The following is a 24,637-nucleotide window of genomic DNA, read 5'->3' on the forward strand; positions in this document are numbered from 1 at the left end:
CTTCCTTGGAGCTGACGTGTGTGTGCGTTCAGTCCCGTCAAGGCGTGTCACTTCGAGTCTCATGTGGTCAAACTCTGCGCCGACGCCAGCTTCCTGCTGTCCGAGGAGTTTGAGGTAAGAGTGGGCGGAGGCGGCCATTGGCCGTGGCTCTGGAGGAGAGTGACCTTTTGTTCTCGCCAGGACTTGAAGGATGTGGGTCGGAACCAGACCGTGGACGTGTCGCGGCTGCCCGAGAACCGCGCAAAGAACCGCTACAACAACATCCTGCCATGTTAGTTGACTTCTGTAAGTCCTCGCCGACTGGCTCCGCCCATTAAGTCAGCACATCTGTCTTTGTGTTCCTCCAGACGATTCCACCCGAGTGAAGCTGTCGTGCCTCGACGACGACCCGTGTTCCGACTACATCAACGCCAGCTACGTTCCCGTACGTGCCTTCCGGCGATGCAGGCCCCGCCTCTTTCTCACTCTCTGTAACTCCGCCCCCTCAGGGTCACAACTTCCGTCGCGAGTACATCGCCACGCAGGGCCCGCTGCCTGGAACCAAGGACGACTTCTGGAGGATGGTGTGGGAACACGGCGTCCACGCTGTCGTCATGGTGACGCAGTGCGTGGAAAAGGGGCGGGTAGGTCTCGTTCACGTTCGCCATGTACGCCAATGCAGCCAAGTGACGCCGCCTCTTGTCTGCAGGTCAAGTGTGAGCAGTACTGGCCCGCCCACAAGGAGGCGCTTTACTACGGCGAGCTGGTGGTCCAGATGACGTCTGAGTCAATTCTTCCCGAGTGGACCGTCCGCGAGTTCAGGATCACCTCGGTGACTGGTCACGCTCGCTTCATGGCCGCCCTGGCATCTGCGTGTGTGTGTGTTAACGCTTATGACTCCGCCCCCAGGAGAGGAGCGGCGGCGTCCCTCGGCTGCTGCGTCACTTCCACTTCACCGTGTGGCCAGACCACGGCGTCCCAGACAGCACGCACTCCCTGGTCCAGTTCGTCAGGACCGTCCGGGACTTTGTGGACCGCTCGGCTGAGGCGGGACCGAGCGTCGTCCACTGCAGGTTGGCGCCGGACTTCTCAGCGCACGTTTGACCGCGTCCGCTCTAAGCACGGACGCCATGTGTGTGTTTAGTGCCGGCATAGGACGCACCGGGACCTTCATCGCGTTAAACCGCGTCCTGCAGCAGCTGGACACCAAAGGATGCGTGGACATGTACGGTTGCGTGTTCGACCTACGCCTCCACCGCCAACACATGGTCCAGACCGAGGTGAGCCTCCCAAGAAGACTTGTCAGCGGCGTGGACGTGCGCTCATTGTGTTTGCTTCCTGTGACAGAGTCAGTACGCCTTCCTGCATCAGTGCGTCCGCGACGTCCTCAGAGCCCGCAAGCATCGCAGCCAACAGGAGAGTCCGCTCTACGAGAACTTCAACCCGGACTTGTGCCGTGGTGAGAACAACATGTCCTGCCATCACCATGACAACCATGACAACGTGACCTCCTCTTGATTGTCTTTCAGAACTGGTCCACACGGGGGCGCTAAGCATGCACAAGCTGGCGAGATGAAGAGCGGACGTAGAGTTAGAAAGGAAAGAGTATGGCGTCAAAACAGTGCCAAAATCCTCACGCATAGAAACCACTCTGAACTGTCTATGCACACGGGCTCAGTTTAAGCTCACACCGACTCCGTTTACCCTTGCGCGGCCTCTCAGTGCGCGCGCTTGGCGTCTTTACTAGAGAAAGAGGGAGACATACAGGCACAAAATGAGTCCACACACGTACAAAGAGAGGCCACACCCAGGCTGAGTGTGGTTTTTACAACGGAAATTTTGGCACTGACATAAAAAGACATTATTTTTATATATTTCACACTATTTAATAACGTTACTTAATGTAAATATATACAGTGCATCCGGAAAGTATTCACAGCACTTCACTTTTTCAGCATTTTGTTATGGTACAGCCTTATGCCAAAATGGAATAAAATAATTTAGACACAAATTTAATCCAGACACACAATACCCCATAATGACAATGTAAAATGTTTTTATTTAGAAAATGTATTAAAACTAAGAAATCATAATTACATAAGTATTCATAGCATTTCTTCAATACTTTGTTGATGCACCTTTGGCAAAAATTACAGCTCAAGTCTTTTTGAATACGATGCCACAAGCTGGGCACACCTATCTTTGGGCAGTTTCGCCCATTCCTCTTTGCAGCACCTCTCAAGCTCCATTAAGTTGGATGGAATTTTTAAATCTCTCCAGAGATCGGATTCAAGTCTGGGTTCTGGCTGGGCCACTTAAGGACATGTCCTGAAACCATTCCTTTGATATCTTGGCTGTGTGCTAAGGGTCGTTGTCCTGCTGAAAGAGGAACCATCACCCCAGTTTGAGTTAGAGAGCGCTCTGGAGCAGGTTGTCATCCAGGATGTATTTCTACATTGCTGCATTCATCTTTCCCTCTATCCTGACTCTAATCTGCCGGTTCCTGCTGCTGAAAAACATCCCCACAGCATGATGCTGCCATCACCAGGCTTCACCTTAGGAATGGAATTCAGTGTAGGGGTGGAATTGGCCTGGTGATGAGCCATGCCTGGTTTCCTCCAAACATGAGGCCTGGCATTCACGCCAAAGAGTTGCATTTGTGTCTCATCAGACCAGAAAATGGTATTTCATTTTCTGAGAGTCTTTCAGGTACATTCTGACAAACTTTCACAAAGGAATGGCTTCCATCCACTCTACCATACAGGCTACTTTGTGGAACAATTTCCCTTGTGGATCATTAAAGTTTGTGTAAGTCTAAGATGGTTGTCCTCTGGAAGTTCTCCTCTCTCCACGTAAGAGGGCTGGAGCTTTGATAGTGACCATCGGGTTCTTGGTTACCTTTCTGACTATGGCCCTTCTCCCCCGATTGCTCAGTTTAGACGGCTGGCCAGCTCTCGGAAGAGTCCTGGTGGTTCCAAACTTTTTCCATTGAAGGATGATTGAGGCCACTGTGTTCTTTGGGACCTTGAAAGAGGCAGATATTTTTCTGTATCCTTCCCCAGATTTGTGCCTCAAGACAATCCTGACTCGGAGGTCTACAGACAATTCCTTCGACTTCATTCTTGGTTGAAGTCAAGTGTGGGAACCTTACAGACAGGTGTGTGCCATTCCAAATCATGCTCAACCAACTGAATTTACCAGGGGTGGACTCCAATTAAGCTGTAGGAACATCCCAATGATGATCAGTTGATGCACCTGAGCTCACTTTTGACTAGTGATGGGTCCGGCAACACCGATGCATCGGCGCATGCGTCGAGCTCATAGAGCAAAACCCTGTGTCGGTGCGCGTACCGCTTTTAGAAAGTCACGTGACCGATCATGAGCTGTTTCAGTCACGTGACCGATACGCAAACTGTGTCGCACGGACGCCTCCTCTGTGCCCTGTGAGCGGGTCTTTTCTACAGCCGGAGAAATAATAACTAAGAAGAGAAATCGTCTAAAATTTAATACGTTCGAAAAACTGTTTTTTTGGAATAAAAATGTGTAAAAAAAAATTAAAAAAATTCCCAGTCCACAAGCATCGTCATTCACAACACGTTCTCTTAGATTTCCATGTTATGATGCATGTTCACATTATTTATTGACTATCTAAAAAAGATAAAAATATATTTTTATTTAAATGAAGATATGAAATAATCCTTAATGAAATACAATGACTTGGTTTATATTATTGTATATACTAGGTCAGGGGTGTCCAAACTTTTTCCACTGAGGGCCGCACATTGAAAAATCAAAGCTAGCAGGGGCCATTTTGATATTTTTTATTTTTAAAACCAATACAATATATGTATAAAAAATATACATTTAGGCTTCCACTCAGGCTTGATCCAGGGGATCCCAAAGGGTTTTGGTCCAAAAAATATAAAAAATGTGTCATTATTCAGTATTATTATTTGTGTTATTATTCAAGTTTTTAAATCTCTAGATCAACATTAGGTCTATCTGTCAATATAACATTTTTTAAAGATTTAAATTGTATGCTCTTTTTGCCAAAGAAAACCCTTTTTTTTAATGAAAAAAACACAAAATATGCAATATTTTCACCCAATAAAATTTTTAAGTGGGATATTTGAGATTATATGATAATTGGAGCCTTAAAAAGGTCAATAACTCATAACACCATTGATTTTAATTCATTATTATTTTTTGAACAATGACACTTAAAAACTAATCACACTAAAATTGTAGGGGATCCAAAAGGGTCCTACTCATTAAAGTGTTAAAAAATAAACTATAATTTTTTTTTTTTTACTGTTTACTTTTAACACTATAATCTCGAGATCAACTTCAGATCTATCTGTCAATTATAAGTTTTATTGTTGTTTATGTTTTTTGTTTGTTCGTTTTAGGCCCTTCTTTAAAAAAAACAGCCTGGTTTTTTTACATGGCAAACACAAAATATGCAACATTTTCCCCAAAAAATATCTGTAAATATTTAATGTGACGTAATTGGAGCCTTGAATAGGTCAATAATTCATAATGACGTTGAATTTGATTCATTATTATTTTTTAAAGAAAGAAACAGCCTACATGGCAGCTTTGTGTGATTAGAGTAAACATTGCTACATTTTCTTGTTACATTTCACCTGTTTGCTCTTTAAATACCACTTTTAATGTTTTTTTTTTTTTTTCAATCGTATTTTTAAAATGTGCCGTGGGGCTGTTAAAAAATGACCTGCGGGCCGCACTTTGGACACCCCTGTACTAGGTCATAAAATCAGTGTCAGTTGAGTCGGTCCATAGGTTGCCTGTAGGGATTTTTAATGTCCAGCAGATGTCAGTATTTAGTGACACAGTATCGACACACTATCAATACAGTTTTGCAATGTGTCGAAACGCTTCATGACACCTCATCTACCCATCACTACTTTTGACCTTCACGGCAAATGCCGTGAAAACGTACTCACATGTGAACATTTTCACGTTGTCATTACGTGGTATCGTGTGTGGAATTTTGACAAAAATGAATTTGTTGAATTTTAGTCTAAAGATGTAACAAAACAAAATGTGGACAAAGTGAAGCGATGTAAATACTCTCCGGAGGCTTCAATAAGCCATGGCTGCAAATGTAAACTTTGCACTATTTTAGTAAAAATGTACCTCATTATTGACGCCCAATGATTACCTTTGTGTGTGTGTGTGTGTGTGTGTGTGTGTGTGCACTTGCAAAACATCCTATCTAAGCCCCGCCCCCTCAGCCCTGCTCAGATGACTGATAAACACTTTTATTCCAAGGTGTATTAGGCACTGCAAGCGGCTACCAGGGTCACATGGTGCAGAAAGAGGGCGGAGCCACAGATAGACAAACAGGACCTGAGTTGAAACATTCAAACTTTGAAGCGCTACATGAGGCGTCCAAAATGGACAACCCTTAAGAACAGGAAGTGAGAAAAAGATCACGTGACACTACGTCTTTGAGGTCCGGCAGGTGGACGATCATCCCCCTCAATGTTCTCGCTCGCGGCGGCGCACGGAGAACAGCGGACTGGATGACAACAGCAGCTCGGGGTCAAAGTTCGTGTCCACAGTCTCGCCAAAGCAGCGGGCCGTCGCCGCTTCCCTGCACGAGCGGTACGAGCACTTCCTCTTCTGGAGCGCCTCGGCGCGCACGGCGAGGGTGCGCGCGCACACCGTCAGCAGCACGATGAGCGCGCCCAGGAACAGCGACGCCGCGGGCCACAGGAAGCAGTGCAGCAGCACGACGGCGTCTTGCGAGCGCCGCCACAGCACGTCGTCGGGCCTGCGAGGACAGCGGTAGGTAGGTAGGAGCTTCCTGAGGCCGTTACGCGCCCCGGGTGGAACGTACGCACTCACCTCCTGTGCTGGTTGAAGAAGCAGGTGAAGAAGCTCTGGCCCGCCAGCTGACGGTTGAAGTACTCCTCCCACCGGAGGACGCTCTCGCGGTTCTTCTGGTTGTCACGCTCACACGGCGGGACGTACGAACACTGGACAAACCACAAGTAACACTTTCTTCTACGTTTAGGTAGCATATATGTTACACTAGCACTCACACTATAAATACAATATTTTATTCTTCATTTAAAAGCAACACTTTTAGCTAATTTTGTAGGTGTACACCGTCCTAAGGTCATGTACTTTACTTTCTAATGCTAATTTGCTAGTGTGCTAACATTAGCATGCTAATTTCGGCATTATTTTTGCTTACATTTTTAACCGATTGTAAAACGATGTACTGCTTTTATTTGTTGTACAGTGACTTTGAGCATACTCGCCAACCTTACTGATTTTCCCGGGAGACTCACGAATTTCAGTGCCCCTCCCGAAAATCTCCCGGGGCAACCATTCTCCCGAATTTCTCCCGATTTCCACCCGGACAACATTATTGGGGGCGTGCCTTAAGGGCACTGCCTTTAGCACATACTTGCCAACCTTGAGACCTCCGATTTCGGGAGGTGGGGGCGTGGGGTGGGGGGTGGGGCTAAGACGGGAGGAGTATATTTACAGCTAGAATTCACCAAGTCAAGTATTTCATATATATGTGTATATATATATTAGGGCTGCAACAACTAATCGATTAAATCGATTATTAAAATAGTTGCCGATTAATTTAGTCATCGATTCGTTGGATCTATGAATTGCGCATGCGCAGAGGATTTTTTATTTTAATTTTTTTAATTACTTTTTTTTTTTTTAAATAAACCTTTATTTATAAACGGCAACATTTACAAACAGCTGAGAAACAATAATCAAAATAAGTATGGTGCCAGTATGCTGTTTTTTTTCCAATAAAATACTGGATAGGATAGAAATGTAGTTTGTCTCTTTTATCCGATTATTAATCGATTAATCAAAGTAATAATCAACAGATTAATCGATTATCAAATTAATCGTTAGTTGCAGCCCTAATATAAATATATATACACTACCGTTCAAAAGTTTGGGGTCACCCAAACAATTTTGTGGAATAGCCTTCATTTCTAAGAACAAGAATAGACTGTCGAGTTTCAGATGAAAGTTCTCTTTTTCTGGCCATTTTGAGCGTTTAATTGACCCCACAAATGTGATGCTCCAGAAACTCAATCTGCTCAAAGGAAGGTCAGTTTTGTAGCTTCTGTAACGAGCTAAACTGTTTTCAGATGTGTGAACATGATTGCACAAGGGTTTTCTAATCATCAATTAGCCTTCTGAGCCAATGAGCAAACACATTGTACCATTAGAACACTGGAGTGATAGTTGCTGGAAATGGGCCTCTATACACCTATGTAGATATTGCACCAAAAACCAGACATTTGCAGCTAGAATAGTCATTTACCACATTAGCAATGTATAGAGTGTATTTCTGTAAAGTTAAGACTAGTTTAAAGTTATCTTCATTGAAAAGTACAGTGCTTTTCCTTCAAAAATAAGGACATTTCAATGTGACCCCAAACTTTTGAACGGTAGTGTATATGTATCTACATCCTGAAAATATGCAAACAAAACTGTTTAGATAATTGATACTTCAAACTTGCATAAATAAATCTTAAGGAATATAACATAACTTGGCTTCTGAGAGCTTCAAAATGTAATGAATAAAATGCAAAAGTTGTTGATAAACAAGCAATTATTTTAATACTTAAATATGGTCATTTAAAATGAATTATTATGATCATTTAAAATTAATTATTTAAAATATGTTTATTTTAATGTATAATTCTATGGCTGGATGTAATGAGTCAGAAAAAATACAAATAAAAATACAATTAATTTTGATGTTTTTAGCAAAATATAGTAAACATTTATTTATATTTTTTATTTTTTTATTAATAAATATATTTATTTTTAGGTAAGATAAACATAATACAATCGATCTCTAGTCTGGGTGATTTAGTTCTTGTCACCCTGTTGTCCTCCCGTCTCTTCCCCGAGGATGGCTCCATGAGCTGGGCAAACGCCTGGAGATGCCCTACGTCAACAACACGGTCGGCGGCCCGTCGGTGCGCAGCTCGTACATCGCCGCCCTCTACTTCACCCTCAGCAGCCTAACCAGCGTCGGCTTTGGCAACGTGTGCGCCAACACGGACGCCGAGAAGATCTTCTCCATCTGCTCATCGGCGGTATGCCGAACGCCTCGTATGGAATAACGTGATTGGGCAGACACGCTGTTTATATCGTGGGAAAGCGGACATGAAAACCGGCTGTCCTCACTCAGGTCCGCATGGAGATGCAGGGGGCGTGGCCTCCAGCTCCGGCTGAAAATCGGGAGATTTTCAGGAGAATATTTGTCCCGGGAGGTTTTCGGGAGAGGCGCTGAATTTCGGGAGTCTCCCGGAAAATTCGGGAGGGTTGGCAAGTATGCTTTAGTGTCCTCTCTCACCTGAAAAGGAGACTATTATATATGTCTCCGTTATCCATAGGTTTATCTCTAAAACATACTTGCCAACCCTCCCGTTTTTAGCGGGAGAATCCAGATATTCAGCGCCTCTCCCGACAACCTCCCGACAGAGATTTTCTCCCGACAAACTCCCGGTATCTCAAGGTTGGCAAGTATGCTCTATAACCCATAAAATAGGCAGGCACGGAGCTATTTCTCAGCTTGTGTTTATTCCAGCCGGCACGTTAATACACTGACACACAACATCCGGATTCCCATCATGCATTGCTTCAAAACTACGGCAAGTAGTAATGTCCAAAAACTAGGGATGTCCGTTAATGGCTTTTTGCCGATATCCGATATTCCGATATTGTCCAACTCTTAATTACCGATACTGATATCAACCGATACCGATGTATACAGTCGTGGAATTAACACATTATTATGCCTAATTTGGACAACCAGGTATGGTAAAGATAAGGTCCTTTTTTTAAAAATTAATAAAATAAAATAAGATAAATAAATTAAAAACATTTTCTTGAATAAAAAAGAAAGTAAAACAATATAAAAACAGTTACATAGAAACTAGTAATTAATGAAAATGAGTAAAATTAACTGTTAAAGGTTAGTACTATTAGTGGACCAGCAGCAAGCACAATCATGTGTGCTTACGGACTGTATCCCTTGCAGACTGTATTGATATATATTGATATATAATGTAGGAACCAGAATATTAATAACAGAAAGAAACAACCCTTTTGTGTGAATGAGTGTAAATGGGGGAGGGAGATTTTTTGGGTTGGTGTACTAATTGTAAGTGTATCTTGTGTTTTTTATGTTGATTTAATAAAAAAAACAAAAAAAACGATACCGATAATAAAAAAAACAATACCGATAATTTCCGATATTACACTTTAAAGCATTTATCTCTACCAAAAACATAACAGAGACGAAGCAGAAGAAAAAAGAAGAGACATGGCGACGACGAGTAAGAAGAAGTACGCTTGCAATTACCAAAATTATTGGAAAAAATTATTTCAGTTCATCCAGAACAGCTCAAAGGGGAAGGGGTATGCTGCCTGCAAATTTTGTAGATCAGTCTTTTCCACTGAACACGGTGGCCGAACGGATATACTCATTCATGAACGGATTATATATATATATAAATATATATATATGAATAAATAAATAAGAAATACTTGAAAATATATACACCCCCGCTACACCCACCCCACCTCAACCCCGCCCCCCTCCCCTGCCCACATCTCCTGAATTCGGAGGTCTCAAGGTTACCAAGTGTGACCTTGCGTGCCCTGAAAAGCACCTTGCAAAATACATGTATTATTATTTCACTATTAGGTATACACCTAAGAGTCAAACATTTGCTAGCATGCTAACATTGTAGTTTATTTTGACTACAGTTACGAGTCATATATTGTGTTACTTATTGCTATCATGTTAGCAAGCCAACTATTAGCATGTTCACATAAATTTTCAGCTGATTTTACAGGTGTAGACGGGATGTGAGATATGAGTCATATTTTGTTACTTGTCGTTATCTTGCTCGCATGCTAACTGTTATCATGCTCACGTTAGCGTTCTCCATCCATCTTCTTCCGCTTATCCAAGGTCGGGTCGCGGGGGCAGCAGCCTAAGCAGGGAAGCCCAGACTTCCCTCTCCCCAGCCACTTCGTCCAGCTCCTCCCGGGGGATCCCAAGGCGTTCTTAGGCCAGCCGGGAGACATAGTCTTCCCAACGTGTCCTGGGTCTTCCCTGTGGCCTCCTACCGGTTGGACGTGCCCTAAACACCTCCCGAGGGAGGCGTTCGGGTGGCATCCTGACCAGATGCCCGAACCGCCTCATCTGGCTCCTCTCGATGTGGAGGAGCAGTGGCTTTACTTTGAGCTCCCGCCGGATGGCAGAGCTTCTCACCCTATCTCTAAGGGAGAGCCCCGCCACCCGGCGGAGGAAACTCATTTCGGCCGCTTGTACCCGTGATCTTGTCCTTTCGGTCATAACCCAAAGCTCATGACCATAGGTGAGGATGGGAACGTAGATCGACCGGTAAATTGAGAGCTTTGCCTTCCGGCTCAGCTCCTTCTTCACCACAACGGACCGATACAGCGTCCGCATTACTGAAGATGCCGCACCGATCCGCCTGTCGATCTCACGATCCACTTTTCCCTCACTCGTGAACAAGACTCCTAGGTAGTTGAACTCCTCCACTTGGGGCGTTAGCGTTCTATCTTTTTTAATCTAATATACCTAATTGTTCGACATCCACACCTATACCAACATACATTATGCATTTCTAGATTCATACTACGTTAAAGTACAGCTTTGTTTTTTTCAATATCAAAACCATTTCAACATTCACATACGTATGGTGGTGAAAAAACAGCCACCACAAAGGAGAAGTATGATGAAGTGGACGGAGGAGGAATGTGAGCAGTTGAGAGACTGTTTTCACACCACAGACTGGGATGTACTCTGCAGCCCACATGGAGAGGACATCGACACTTCGACTGAGTGCATCACAAGATACATAAACTTCTGTGTGGAAAACACTGTGCCCTCCAAGATGGTCTGGTGTTTTCCTAACAATAAAACCTCGGTCACCACTGAGCTGAACCCTACTAAATGAGAAGAAGAGGGCTTTCACCTCAGGAAACAAGGAGGAGCTGAGAAGAATCCAGCGGAATCAATAAGATCAGGAGCAATGTTCCCTCAAATGTTTCATGTGTGTGAGCAAACGCAAAAACTCCCTGAGCATTCAGTGGAGCCCATGTGAGCAACATCAGACGTGCACACCTGTCCCAAACCTGACTAAATAACAAGTTCAATCTCCATCCATTTTCTACCGCTTGTCCCTTTCGGGGTCGCGGGGGGTGCTGGAGCCTATCTCAGTTGCATTCAGGCGGAAGGCGGGGTACACCCTGGACAAGTCCCCACCTCATCGCAGGGCCCACACAGATAGACAGACAACATTCTCTTATTACTATAATCAAATGACAGCAGTCATTTCCATGAGGTTATTTTCTAATATAAGTGTTTAGGCCCACTTACAATGACAATAACAAAAAATACTGTTTTTCATGAACTGTGTACTTGTATTGTTTGTCTGGGTGGAGGTCCTGCTTTGGAAATAATTTGTACCCCTTTCAGACATTGCATTTAGTTCCCATTAAAACATTCACATGTTGCACAATGAGATGTAAGCAGGGGATCATGTGTACATTCCTGCAACTTCCTGTTTGTAAAAAATATATTTTTATTAGTATTTATTTAATATACTAACAGCATTTCATGATTAATATTTATAAATTAAGATTCCTAATAAATGACACTAGAATAAGCACACATTTGATTGGTGAATCATAGTGTAACGACCTGGAATGACACTTTATGTGTGATGTTGGAGTTGTCCGACTTTTTGTGTGTCTGTAAACGCATCACTGGCTAAGTGCCATATGTGCATGTGTTGGCGCAAGTGAAAAAGAGCGAGCGGCTGCTGTTGATATAACAAAGTTGGTTTTGGTCTGGTTTGTACTGCAGAAAATGACCAGTTTTGCTAGATGTCATTTTTTTACTAATGTTTTGGTGACGTGTTTATGGCCGACAATAAAGAGTTTTGCTCAGTAAAGTGATCGATGGAATTCATGTCCTCAAAGCGTCTCGACAGACGTTACAATATTTGAACAATGATGACGAAAACTGTTTTCTCTTCCGTGTCCGTGTTGTGTCGAAAATTGTTATGCGCTTATTTTTTTATTTGATTTTGTGTGTGGCATAGATTTGCCGTGCGCAGAGGACGCTTGAGCAGTGCGCAATTGCACATGCGCACACCTTAGAGGGAACATTGATCAGGAGGTTTAAGAAGGAAAAAAACAAAAACTGGAACAACGGCTGGAGCAAAATAACATCTGTGAAGTGTGGACCAGCATGAGACAGATTTCAGGTCATGGAGGAGGTGGAAGTGGTTACCAGTAGGGATGTCCGATAATATCAGACTGCCGATAAATGATTTAAAATGTAATATCGGAAATTCGGTATCGGTTTCAAAATTATCGGTATCGGTTTCAAAAAGCAAAATGTATGACTTTCATAACACCGCTGTGTACACGGACGTAGGGGGAAGTACAGAGCGCCAATAAACCTTAAAGGCACAGGCAGTGCCCAGTCACATAATATCTACGGCTTTTCACACACACAAGTGAATGCAAGGCATACTTGCCATACAGGTCACACTGAGGGTGGCCGTATAAACAACTTTAACACTGTTAGAAATATGCGCCACACTGTCTACCCACACCAAACAAGAATGACAAACACATTTCGGGAGAACATCCGCACCGTAACACAACACAAACACAACAGAACAAATACCCGGAACCCCTTGCAGCACTAACTCTTCCGAGACGCTTCAATATACACCCCCGCTACACCCTATAAATACTTAAATATAAACACCTGAAAGTCTTTATATCAGCTAAAACCACCAATCTGGATTCAGAATAAAGCCAAATTCTGTTTTACCCAACAATGTTAGTATTTGAATTTTGTTACTTGAAGACTTATTCCTGGTTACAATTATACTGTTAAAGTATTGTCTTATACTTTGCCTAAAACGAGAATGCATCATAATCAGTGGCGGCTGGTGAATTTTGTTTTAGGTGGGGCTAAAAGTTTGTAAACCAAACCCCTGTAGGGGGTCATCCTCCCCCAGAAGATTTCTTTGTGATTTTCACATACAAATATTGAAGATCTTTGCTCTTTTTCAACTCTGTGGTAATATTATTTTCACAAAATACAACCAATAGTACAGTACGTTAATTTTAAATCTTACTTGTGAAAAGTAATCCCCTGATTCCTATTTTCAACAGTCCGCTCATTTGAGCAGGAAAACGCTGAATCTTTGTTTTCTACTTGTCAACTGTCAGTTTAGGCTGCTCGCCGGCCCCTCATCACCACTTCAAGCTGGCGGACGAATTTCTCGCGTCACAGCAGCCAATGCTGCGTCTACTTATAAGATGTCTATGGTTATAACGTCATTGCAAACACGGCAATCTGTTGTGTCCACTGCAGTTCGCTACCGTATTCATACTTTTTGTCAAGTGATTTTTTTTAAGCAGGGTTGCATGAGGTACCTGTACATAACGTTACGTTAGTCAATGTATCACACACACAGTAACGTAACGTTAGACGGCGGTCAGCAGCACCGCGTATTTTAGCCACCTCCAAAAAGACAAACATAGTCAAATAAAGGTCAGTTAAAATGTATACTATATTAAGAATATGTGTACATATTGCATAGGGCCCTGACATCTAAAAAGTACAACTCTGTTCATTGTTATGTTCATGTATTTATGTTTTTCACGTGTACGCACACATAAACACACAAAGTATGAGATGAGATCAATGAGATAAGGTAAGAACAAGATAGAAACTGCTGTGGAACTAGTTACAATGCAATATGCCATGGAAATACAATGTGAACACTTTTGTGCAAATAAGTACAGTTGCACTTGTTTTTTCAAATGTGTTTATTCTGTAAAGGAATGAGTTAAATGTTTAAAATTACTGGTTAATAGTGCTATTATGAAGTGCAATGTCAGCACTATTTTTTTTCCTGCAATTTCAAATGCACTTGTTTTAATAAATAAATACAGCGTTTTAAAAGAATACACAATCTGTGTAAATATATTAGTCTGTGGTTAAAAGGACTTGAAACTCAAAATGCAGGACTTGGGACTTGACTTGAGACTTTCCAGTCTTGACTCGGGACTTGAGGGCAAAGACTTGAGACTTACTTATGACTTGCAAAACAATGACTTGGTCCCACCTCTGTTACTTATTTCAATATTTATATTTATTATAGCATTTCAGTTCGGCTTCAGCATTGGAACATTCTCCAGAAATTGCTTCATCGAGTTTCTAATGCTCTTGAGCTCAGTGTGTGTGCGTAATTTAGGTATTAAGAAGGAAATGACTTTAGTGATTAGGAGCAATTACTCAGTGGCCCCGCCTACTTGCTGTCATCTTTATCTGTGATGAAAACATGAGCTTTGTGTGTGTGTGTGTGTGTGTGTTTGTGTTAAGGCACATGTCATTAGTCATTTAAAGACGCTTGACTGCACATCAGCCCGTCACCATGGCGACCGAGCAGCATGGATGACGCGCCGTCTCCCTCTATATTTACTCTGTTGCAGTAGCGACACAGCAGCGTCATGGCTGCTGAACACCTCTAACACCTGACCTCCCTCGGCCTTAAATGTCACACTAGCAGACACTTTTCCCAATGGCTGATGAAAAGTGGGCGGTACCTTGGGGTTGAGAACCAGCTGCTGCTCGTCAAAGTGCAACAGAGCTAAAGAAGAAGACTCAGAGTTGTTGACGAAGACCTGCAGGCAAGGATACAACGACGTGCCCTTGCAGGCCGCGCCACAGGTGAACACGCACGCGAATGTCTCCTCAGGACGCAACACTGACACCACCTACAGGAGGAAGCAGGAAGTGCACATGAGCATCATTTATATTGTAGCTCAGTGATTCTCAAACTAGTACGTGTACCAATAGTACACGGGGTCCATCGCGTGGTACGCCAAAGAATCACTTGATTAAAGTACAGTGTTTTATTTTCCTATAATTCAAACCCAGTGTTACTGTCCAAATGACGTTCAATGAATACTTAGGCTTACTACGCTACTGTATTTTAATCTTGGTCATTATGGTGGTACTTGGAGAGCCAAGTGTTTTCTGAAGTGGTACTTAGTGGAAAAAAGTTTGAGAACCACTACTGCAGCTACAAGAAAATCAATACTGTACATTTTGGTTAAGTTGCAGAAAGATAAAGAAGAAGAAAAAATAAACAAGGAAAAGAAGAATCACTCATGTTGCATAGAAATAAGGAAAAAGAGCTCACAGTGCAATTGGCGCTCTTGCTGTTGAGGCTGTGCAGCGCCGGGCTGATCCAACAGAAACCCAGAATGAAGAGACTCAACACCCCGCACGCCATCAGGAACAATCCCAGCCGGATGCTGCGGTCCTCAGCCTCGGAGAACTCCAACGACACACGCGCCTTTGCCATGGCCGCCACACACACTCTCCTCCCCGGCATGGAAGAGAAAAAGGAGGAGGTAGAGGCGCGCCAAGCAAAAGCACGGCTGCTCTCTCTTGAGTCCAAATGTGTTCTCTCTTCTTCCCCTTCCCACCCCACCCTCTCGCACGCACGCACACGCAAGATGAGGTAGGCTTGTTACATATTGGAGCTTTAATTTCCATTTTGTTCCCCGTGAGCTAATCCTCTGAGTGGGCAGGGCATGCATTGATTGATAACGTCACCTGACTGCTGCAAGATCCTGAGCCAGACGGCGGCGACAGATGGCGGATACCCAGCAAAGCAAATCATGTGACTCAACCCAACACTGACCAGATTGTTTTCAGGGTGATGGCATCATTATATTTTGAGAACGTTCGGTCGCAGTCAAAATGAGAGTGAGTGACGTCACGGGTGGGTCTCTTCTGCACCCAAGCCCAGACAACAGTCACGACACAGGTGGCCAATCAGGGCGCTGAGTGATGATGATGATGATGATGAAGGAGAGTTGACTCATTACTTTCATTAACAGAATATTTATTTGTTGCTATGAAAACACTAGCTGCCATATTGAGTCCAGGTCACATGGCTCTGTGGGTGTGTCCTTGGCGTGGCTGCTGCCAGCTGTTGTCATGGTAGCCAACCTGGGTCCCTGGAGACTGTCTGTGGTGGTTTCCTTGGAAACGAGTGTTGGCGCCCCCTAAAGCCAGCTAAAGGAATGTCGGGACATTTTGGAGGAAGCTTGAGTGTCAGCGTCCGTTGTTGCCGGGTAGAAGTAAACATGACAGAGTGAGGCTCCCTGTCAGCTGACAACATCTTTTGTCCTCTTTCAATAGCGAAATGACCTGACGATGGAAACAATGAGGTCAAAGAAATGGAAATGAAGAAGGGGGAGGAGTCTGTCCGATGCACCAATGGCAGGCAGGCAGGCAGCTGTGCCACAGCCAATCAGAAGGCCTGCTGGGCGGGGTTGTAGTTAAAAGTGGAGGGAACGTGAGGCCGCTCTTCTAGTTTGTCGTATTCCAGATGAAACTCCTGAGAGCAAGAAGGAATGTTAGCTTTCCAAGCGCTGTGTGTTTGTGTGTGCGTGTGCACCTGGTCACCTTGGCGACCTTCCTCCAGTTGAGGCAGTCAAAGAAGTAGTACGTCCCCCTCTCGTAAGCATTGGTCTTCAACGTGGGCTCCATCCCGGGCGCCCTGGTGATCCACACGCGCTCCTCCTTGTGGTACCGCCAGTCCCGATTGAAGCTGTTGACAAACATATCGAGTCAGCGCGCCACCGGTGACGCCATGCTGGGAGCGGGCGGGACTCTCACAGCTCCACGGCCGCCAGCAGCTGCAGCAGGTCTCCGCCGTTCATGTAGTAGAGGTAAAAGAGAAGATCCTCGCCGTATCGGGACAGCTTGATGGCGGCCAGCTGCAGAGCACAAACATGCATGTGGAACGCTTACACACGCACGTGCGCTGGAGCGCCTACCTTGTCCCGAATGTGGATGTTGGTCAAATACTCTGACGGCACATGGAAGTCTGCGATGAGGCGGAGACAAACGACAAGTTAGAGACGAGTGTGGCACCGGCTCGTTCGGCCAACCAAACTCACCGATGTCCTGCGGTCGACATGGCGCTGACGCCCAGGGAGATGCGAACTTGGGATAGAGATTCCTGGCAGGGCAGAAGAGAGGTGGTGAGCAACTTTTCGACTGGCGGTGTTGCTATGGAGACGTAAGGTCGTACTCAGGGGAGTTGAGGTTGAGGCCCAGTGTGGTGAGGTCAGAACCCAGCGCCAGGTGCACCATTCCTGGGTCTGTCTCCGCCGCCCGGATGAACGTCAGCAAGCCAATCATTCCAAACTGGTCCGTCACCATGCCGACTGGGATGTTGGTCACGCGGCCTACAATACACACAAACATTGAAATTAGAGGATGTTGGGGCTTGGCCTGGGTGCTCGCATGTCTCACCGTCAGGAAGCACCTGGATGCCTTTCTTCTGCTGGTTGTTGTTACTTGGCGTCACAGAACTTTTATCCCCTGGAAACTTTGGACCGTCTGAGTTGGAGGTGGGCTTACCTGATGAGCTGAGACTCTGATCGGTGGAAAAAAAGAGTCAGGTGACAGAAAGTTACGAACTGACAGTGAGAGCACAACTCACCACTTTGCTGTCTTCGCTGGTGACGCTCGGGTCTTTCGTTTGGTAGTTAGGCCCAGGGAGCGCTGGGAAGTCTTCATTGTGTATTGAGAAGTCCTGCGACTGCTCATTAGACGGCTTTGTTACCATGCCAACTGCAGGGACGGAGCACAGAGTCAAGAGGTGTCGCCACCGCGCAAGCTAACAGAACTCGCTCACCGTACGGCGCCCGCCCGGCCAGCGGGTTGAGCAGCGGCGTAGGATTTGAGCTTCCGTCCCTTCGACTGCGGTCCGCTAGGGCTGGGAAGTCGGACAGGTCCAACCCGGTGACGTTCTCGCTGCCGTCTGCACACGCGGGGCATGTGTGAGAGGGCGGGACGGGACTCAGGTGAGGTTTTCTTACCTGTGCCGTTGAAGATGTTGCTGGCCAGAGAGTTGTTCATGTTGTAGCCAGGATTCCTGCTCACGCCAAAACCTGACATGCTGACACACACACATACGTTTTGTCTTTTGGTCGTCCAGGGGCAGTGAAGATGAAAGGTGTGAAGTGCTACCTGTTGATGGTGAAGGCTTGTCGCGACTGTTGCTGCTTGGGCATCCCGATGATGCTGGGCGACGACCTGCTGGGACTCCCCATGTTTGCGCTCCTCCCACCGGCTCCGCCTCCACGCTCCCCTCCCATCCCGATTGGCTGGCCCGTGGGTCCGCCTACCTGCTGATTGTGGTTGAGGACGCTGCGGCTGTTCATGGGGAGAATCCCCCTGCGGGCGAGACGTAAATGAGTGGGCAAGCTCAGGTGGCTGAGGGGGCATTAGCGGGCATACCTGCTGGGCGATGGGGGCGTATGCATGCTGCTGTTGGCCGTGCTGGAGTGACCGGACAGTTGGCTGGCCGACTGATTGAGGCCGGTTCGACTTAATGGCGGTGCTGCGCTGCTGTTGATGCTGCGCATGGGGAAGCCCAGCGCACCTGCAGAGACGGACAGGAAGTGAGGTAGAGACGGCGATGTATTGTGGTCCACTCGCGCCTTTGGCGTCTTACTTTGAGGACCGTACAAACTCGCCCCCAGCTGCGATAGCTGACCCGGTGACGATGCCGAGGAAGACGCCAACATCTGAAATGCAAAGACATCCTGAAGTGTTCACTCTAGCAAGTGACCAAGTTTCTAAAAAAAAAAGAAAAAAAAGGGTTTACGTCTTTCTCGGTCCGGTGGGGGGGGAACATGGACTGTTGGCTGTAGTAGAGGCTGGACTCGTCCGTGTAGTCGCTCTCTACTCCCCCCTCCATGAACTTCTTCCGGTTAGCACCAAACATACCCGTGTGTCACCTGTCACAAACAAATGATGTGAAGTGAAGTGAATTATATTTATATAGTGCTTTTCTCTAGTGACTCAAAGCGCTTCTACAAAGTGAAACCCAATATCTAAGTTACCGTATTTTCCGCACTATAAGGCGCACCTAAAAACCTCAAATTTTGTCAAAAGCCGACAGTGCGCCTTATAATCCGGTGCGCCTTATATATGGACCAATATTGAGCCTCCAACAGATAAAAGTTTCAATCAATCAATCAATTGCAACTACGGTAAGCAGCCGCCCCCGTAGAAGAAGAAGAAGCGCGCGATGCATGCTGGGATATATGACTGCGCGAGGCGTCCCGTTTCATTTCCATTTGTTTGTTTATGTAAAGACCCCAAAATGGCTCCTATTAAGAGACACGCTTACGACGCAGAGTTTAAACTTAAGACGATCAGTCACGCAGTAGAATACGGGAATAGAGCAGCAGCGACACTGACTCCATTAATGACGACTTCGACGAGACATGTTGGATGCCGTCGCCCAACTGTTTAATTCGGACAATGAAGAATAAGAATTTGAGGGATTTGTGGGTGAGGAATAACTTCATAAAGTGAGCTTTACATGTTTATTTTGTGTGTTGTGTTGTTTGACATTAACGTTTGAGCAACGTTGACTTATTGATATATTGTTATTGCTCTGCACTATTTCGAGTGTTACTATATTGTGATTGCACTAACGTTTGATTTACCGTAACAGTATCACTGTTTTTTACGTCCCCTCCACTATGTGATATAAATGTTGCACTACATTTTATACCTTGCTGTTGTTAAAAGATAAACAAAACACCACGTCATTGACTTTACCTCGGGGAAAAGAATAAAACAGCTGTTTATTCATTTTGGGAGTGAACAGACTTGTCAGAACGCTGGTTTGTAATCTATTAATAAAGTTTGACTGACCTATCTGACGGTTTTGTTGACATTCCCTTTAAGTTAAAGTTAAAGTACCAATGATTGTCACACACACACTAGGTGTGGTGAAATTTGTCCTCTGCATTTGACCCATCCCCTTGTTCACCCCCTGGGAGGTGAGGGGAGCAGTGGGCAGCAGTGGTGCCGCGCCCGGGAATCATTTTTGGTGATTTAACCCCCAATTCCAACCCTTGATGCTGAGTGCCAAGCAGGGAGGTAATGGGTCCCATTTTTATAGTCTTTGGTATGACTCGCGCAGCTCCATCTAAGGGATGCATAACGTAACCCCAGCCTCTACTGTAGCGTCTATTCTATGCGCCTTACAATGCGGTGCGCCTTATATATGAACAATTAAAATATGCCATTCATTGAAGGTGCGCCTTATAGTGCGGAAAATACGGTACATTTAAACCAGTGTGGGTGGCACTGGGAGCAGGTGGGTAAAGTGTCTTGCCCAAGGACACAACGGCAGTGACTAGGATGGCGGAAGCGGGGATCGAACCTGGAACCCTCAAGTTGCTGGCACGGCCACTGTACCAATCGAGCTATACCGCCCCGTCGTGACGTCATAGTGATGAACCCGCGCTCACCTGACTACTTCTTGGTCAGGTGAGGAAGTGGGCGTGGCCATGGTTGCTATGTCTGCTCGGCTCCACACAGGAAGATTTCTTCAGTAGAAGCAACGCAAGCAAGTGTCAACATGTTTGTGCTAACAAGCTAACCAAGCCGATTCTACATATCCAGCAGAGCTTTTGGTGAGCCAATCACACGTGTAACCACACAGATGTGTTCCAGTCGTACATATTTGTTTCATTCATACATATATGTTCATGTTCCGATTATTAGACTTAGTGCCGATAATGACTGACACTGAAGTCCGGCTTGACGTGCGGCACTGTCGCAAACAGCGAGTTAGCCACGGAAGCTAACGCGAGCACTGATGCTCGGCTGTGGTTATTAATGTGCTCTGTAATAAAAACTACCGGCGCTGATGCACATTATTGCTCAAGTAGAAGTTGTGTTTGCAGCGACGAGCTAGTGAAGCCGCCAGTGTCATTGCTGCCAGCAGCTCTTTCAATGGACATATAGAGCGAGCTAGCATGATGCTAATGCAGCCCCAGAAAGACTGACTGGGCACCCGCCGGTGCTACAAAAGACACTTTTTAGGTAGACCGAGCCATTCCAAGAGGTTGTTGGATCCGTGCCGCAGAATAAAGCGTTTTGGTTCCGTTTTGGGCCCAATATGTCGGCTAGCTGCTCCAACAACAACAACAACAAAAAGCAAAGGAGGCTACTGGCGGGAGAAACGTCTTCATTGTGTCCGCTTTGGGTCGCAGTCCCCCGGCTTGGACACGGACACGCGGGCGGTTTTTATTCGCTAAAAAGTGCAATTGACAAAAATTGAAAAAACACATTAAAAATCATTTTTTTAAAAGACCTTACCGCATCAATCTTTCTTCCCCGCTACACTCCAAGATGGCCGACATCGCTTTGCAGCCAGAGAGCATGCTGGGAAGTCAATCCGACACATCTACTGTATTCTACTGTACTAGTGTACAATATTCTATTAATATTTTATATTCAATGTTTATTCTATTTTATTATATTATGCATTATTATATTCTACTGTACCGCTATTCTACATTATTATACTATTTTATTATACTCTATTCCATTCTACTTTTATTTTACTGTCCTGTACTTCTGTCTATTCTATTGTTTTCTATTATACATTTATTATATTTACTCTGTTCTATTATGCTTTATGTAATACATATTCCATTATACTTATTTCTACATTTATTATACTCTTTTCTGTTATACATTTATTTTATCCGACTTCATTCTATTGTATTCTGTCCCATTCTACTTATGTTTTTTCTATTATACATGTATTCTATTTTACTTTGTTCCATTGTACTCGATTGTATTCCATTTGTACTCGATTCTACTTGTATTCTACTATATTGTATTATTTTAGTCCATTCCATACTACTTGATTGTATTCCACTTAATTGTATTTATTTAATTTTATTCTTTGTGCTATTTTACTTTTTTCTTTGCTACTTTTCTATACTTTTTTATACAATGTTACATTTTATTCTATTCTGCTTTTATTCTGTTCTATTTATTTTTTCTACTCTGTGCTTTTTTATGTTATTCTACTTTACCTATTTTATTTTTGTTCTACTTCAATTCTCTTCTACAATATTTTATTATTTTCTATTTTATTATACACCACTCTATTCTATTCTACTTCAATCTGTTACACACTATTTTATTTTTTTATACTCCAATCTTTGTCTCTTACATCATAATCTACCTTCTATTTATAATGTTTTTTTTGTAATTGATATTGTTCTATTTTATATTCCTTTATTCGACTTTATTACATTGTACTCTATTCTATGCAATCCCATTTTTTTATTTTACTTTATATTTATATTCTATTCTACTGTATTATATTCTGTGGTTTTCCTTTCTATTCTCATCTATTTCATCGTATTCTATAATATTTATATTATATATATGTTATTTATCGTATCATTTTATATTTGACTACATTATATTGTATTTTATTCATTCTATTTTATCCTATCCTTCTTTATTCTATCCTACTGTATTCTACAAACCCCATTTCCATATGAGTTGGGAAATTGTGTTAGATGTAAATATAAACGGAATACAATGATTTGCAAATCATTTTCAACCCATATTCAGTTGAATATGCTACAAAGACAACATATTTGATATTCAAACTGATAAACTTTTTTTTTTTTGCAAATAATCATTAACTTTAGAATTTGATGCCAGCAACACGTGACAAAGATGTTGGGAAAGGCGGCAATAAATACTGATAACGTTGAGGAATGCTCATCAAACACTTATTTGGAACATCTCACAGGTGAACAGGCAAATTGGGAACAGGTGGGTGCCATGATTGGGTATAAAAGTAAATTCCATGAAATGCTCAGTCATTCACAAACAAGGATGGGGCGAGGGTCACCACTTTGTCAACAAATGTGTGAGCAAATTGTTGAACAGTTTAAGAAAAACCTTTGTCAGCCAGCTATTGCAAGGAATTTAGGGATTTCACCATCTACGGTCCGTAATACCATCAAAGGGTTCAGAGAATCTGGAGAAATCACTGCACGTAGGCAGCTAAGCCCGTGACCTTCGATCCCTCAGGCTGTACTGCATCAACAAGCGACATCAGTGTGTAAAGGATATCACCACATGGGCTCAGGAACACTTCAGAAACCCACTGTCAGTAACTACAGTTGGTCGCTACATCTGTAAGTGCAAGTTAAAACTCTCCTATGCAAGGTGAAAACCGTTTATCAACAACACCCAGAAACGCCGTCGGCTTCGCTGGGCCTGAGCTCATCTAAGATGGACTGATACAAAGTGGAAAAGTGTTCTGCGGTCTGACGAGTCCACATTTCAAATAGTTTTTGGAAATTGTGGACGTCGTGTCCTCCGGACCAAAGAGGAAAAGAACCATCCGGATTGTTATAGGCGTCAAGTTGAAAAGCCAGCATGTGTGATGGTATGGGGGTGTACTAGTGCCCAAGACATGGGTAACTTACACATCTGTTAAGGTGCCATTAATGCTGAAAGGTACATACAGGTTTTGGAGCAACATATGTTGCCATCCAAGCAACGTTACCATGGACGCCCCTGCTTATTTCAGCAAGACAATGCCAAGCCACGTGTTACATCAACGTGGCTTCATAGTAAAAGAGTGCGGGTACTAGACTGGCCTGCCTGTAGCCCAGACCTGTCTCCCATTGAAAATGTGTGGCGCATTATGAAGCCTAAAATACCACAACGGAGACCCCCGGACTGTTGAACAACTTAAGCTGTACATCAAGCAAGAATGGGAAAGAATTCCACCTGAGAAGCTTCAAAAATGTGTCTCCTCAGTTCCCAAACGTTTACTGAGTGTTGTTAAAAGGAAAGGCCATGTAACACAGTGGTGAACATGCCCTTTCCCAACTACTTTGGCACGTGTTGCAGCCATGAAATTCTAAGTTAATTATTATTTGCAAAAAACAAATAAAGTTTATGAGTTTGAACATCAAATATCTTGTCTTTGTATTGCATTCAATTGAATATGGGTTGAAAAGGATTTGCAAATCATTGTATTCCGTTTATATTTACATCCAACACAATTTCCCAACTCATATGGAAACGGGGTTTGTACATGGTTATGTTGTATTCTATGTTAGTCTGTTCTATTCTATTGGATTTTATTGTGTTGTACGGTTCTATGCTCTACTTTACGATCCTGTCAGGAATAGTAGAATATAATAGTACAGAAGGTGTAGTGGAGAACATAATGGAACATGATAGAATAGAGTGATTGTAGTATGATGTATGGGAGACAATAAAAATATAAAATAAATACTTTTTTTTGTATTGGTTTGCTTTACTTGAGTCGTAAAACTTCCACAGAACTTTGAAATAAGGAGATTAAACTTTACGCTAACTGCGTGGGTTCTTTCATTAGCCCCCATCATTCTCTTAAAGAGACAGATCACCTGTGTCCGTTACTGTCCGCCTTTATGCATAACTTGCAACTAGCTGCTATGCAACCAAAGAGTTAATTTGTTGTTATCTCCATCCACTGTATTTTTTTAAATTAAAACATAATTATACAAATTAAAACCACAGAATCTACCGTTTTTGTGAGTGACCTGAGTGACCTCCATCATTGTTTGTTTTCCTTTTTGAAATTGCTTTAGTTGCTGAATGGCTCCACCTAGTGGATGTCATAGGAATGAAGAGACACTG

The 24,637-nt window shown here is 43.8% G+C and overlaps 3 protein-coding genes across 3 annotated transcripts in view; 1 reads left to right on the forward strand and 2 right to left on the reverse strand.

Moving 5' to 3' along the window:
* Window positions 1–5,201, forward strand: part of ptprb (protein tyrosine phosphatase receptor type b) — a 19,870-nt gene extending 14,669 nt beyond the window's left edge. The window contains 9 exon segments of the mRNA XM_062064633.1: window positions 33–114; window positions 181–271; window positions 348–424; window positions 489–623; window positions 689–811; window positions 889–1,052; window positions 1,124–1,259; window positions 1,327–1,438; window positions 1,509–5,201. Coding sequence (XP_061920617.1) covers window positions 33–114; window positions 181–271; window positions 348–424; window positions 489–623; window positions 689–811; window positions 889–1,052; window positions 1,124–1,259; window positions 1,327–1,438; window positions 1,509–1,555 — 967 coding nt within the window. The 3' untranslated portion in view covers window positions 1,556–5,201.
* On the reverse strand, window positions 4,890–15,602 carry LOC133661439 (calcium-activated potassium channel subunit beta-4-like). The gene is made up of 4 exons (XM_062064635.1): window positions 15,276–15,602; window positions 14,677–14,847; window positions 5,854–5,984; window positions 4,890–5,779 (listed from the first exon to the last, which is right to left on the reverse strand). The coding sequence occupies exons 1-4, from the start codon at window positions 15,468–15,470 to the stop codon at window positions 5,485–5,487; spliced, it is 792 nt and encodes a 263-aa protein (XP_061920619.1). The 5' UTR covers window positions 15,471–15,602; the 3' UTR covers window positions 4,890–5,484.
* Window positions 15,603–15,610: 8 nt separating this feature from the next.
* On the reverse strand, window positions 15,611–21,332 carry LOC133661438 (CCR4-NOT transcription complex subunit 2-like). The gene is made up of 15 exons (XM_062064634.1): window positions 21,284–21,332; window positions 18,768–18,900; window positions 18,615–18,687; window positions 18,398–18,542; window positions 18,128–18,334; window positions 17,977–18,056; window positions 17,793–17,918; window positions 17,598–17,728; window positions 17,408–17,531; window positions 17,184–17,340; window positions 17,050–17,111; window positions 16,927–16,976; window positions 16,766–16,866; window positions 16,553–16,697; window positions 15,611–16,484 (listed from the first exon to the last, which is right to left on the reverse strand). The coding sequence occupies exons 2-15, from the start codon at window positions 18,885–18,887 to the stop codon at window positions 16,398–16,400; spliced, it is 1,608 nt and encodes a 535-aa protein (XP_061920618.1). The 5' UTR covers window positions 18,888–18,900; window positions 21,284–21,332; the 3' UTR covers window positions 15,611–16,397.
* Window positions 21,333–24,637: the final 3,305 nt, after the last annotated feature.

This window comes from Entelurus aequoreus, linkage group LG12 (assembly GCF_033978785.1).
Source record: "Entelurus aequoreus isolate RoL-2023_Sb linkage group LG12, RoL_Eaeq_v1.1, whole genome shotgun sequence".
Lineage (NCBI taxonomy): Eukaryota > Metazoa > Chordata > Actinopteri > Syngnathiformes > Syngnathidae > Entelurus > Entelurus aequoreus.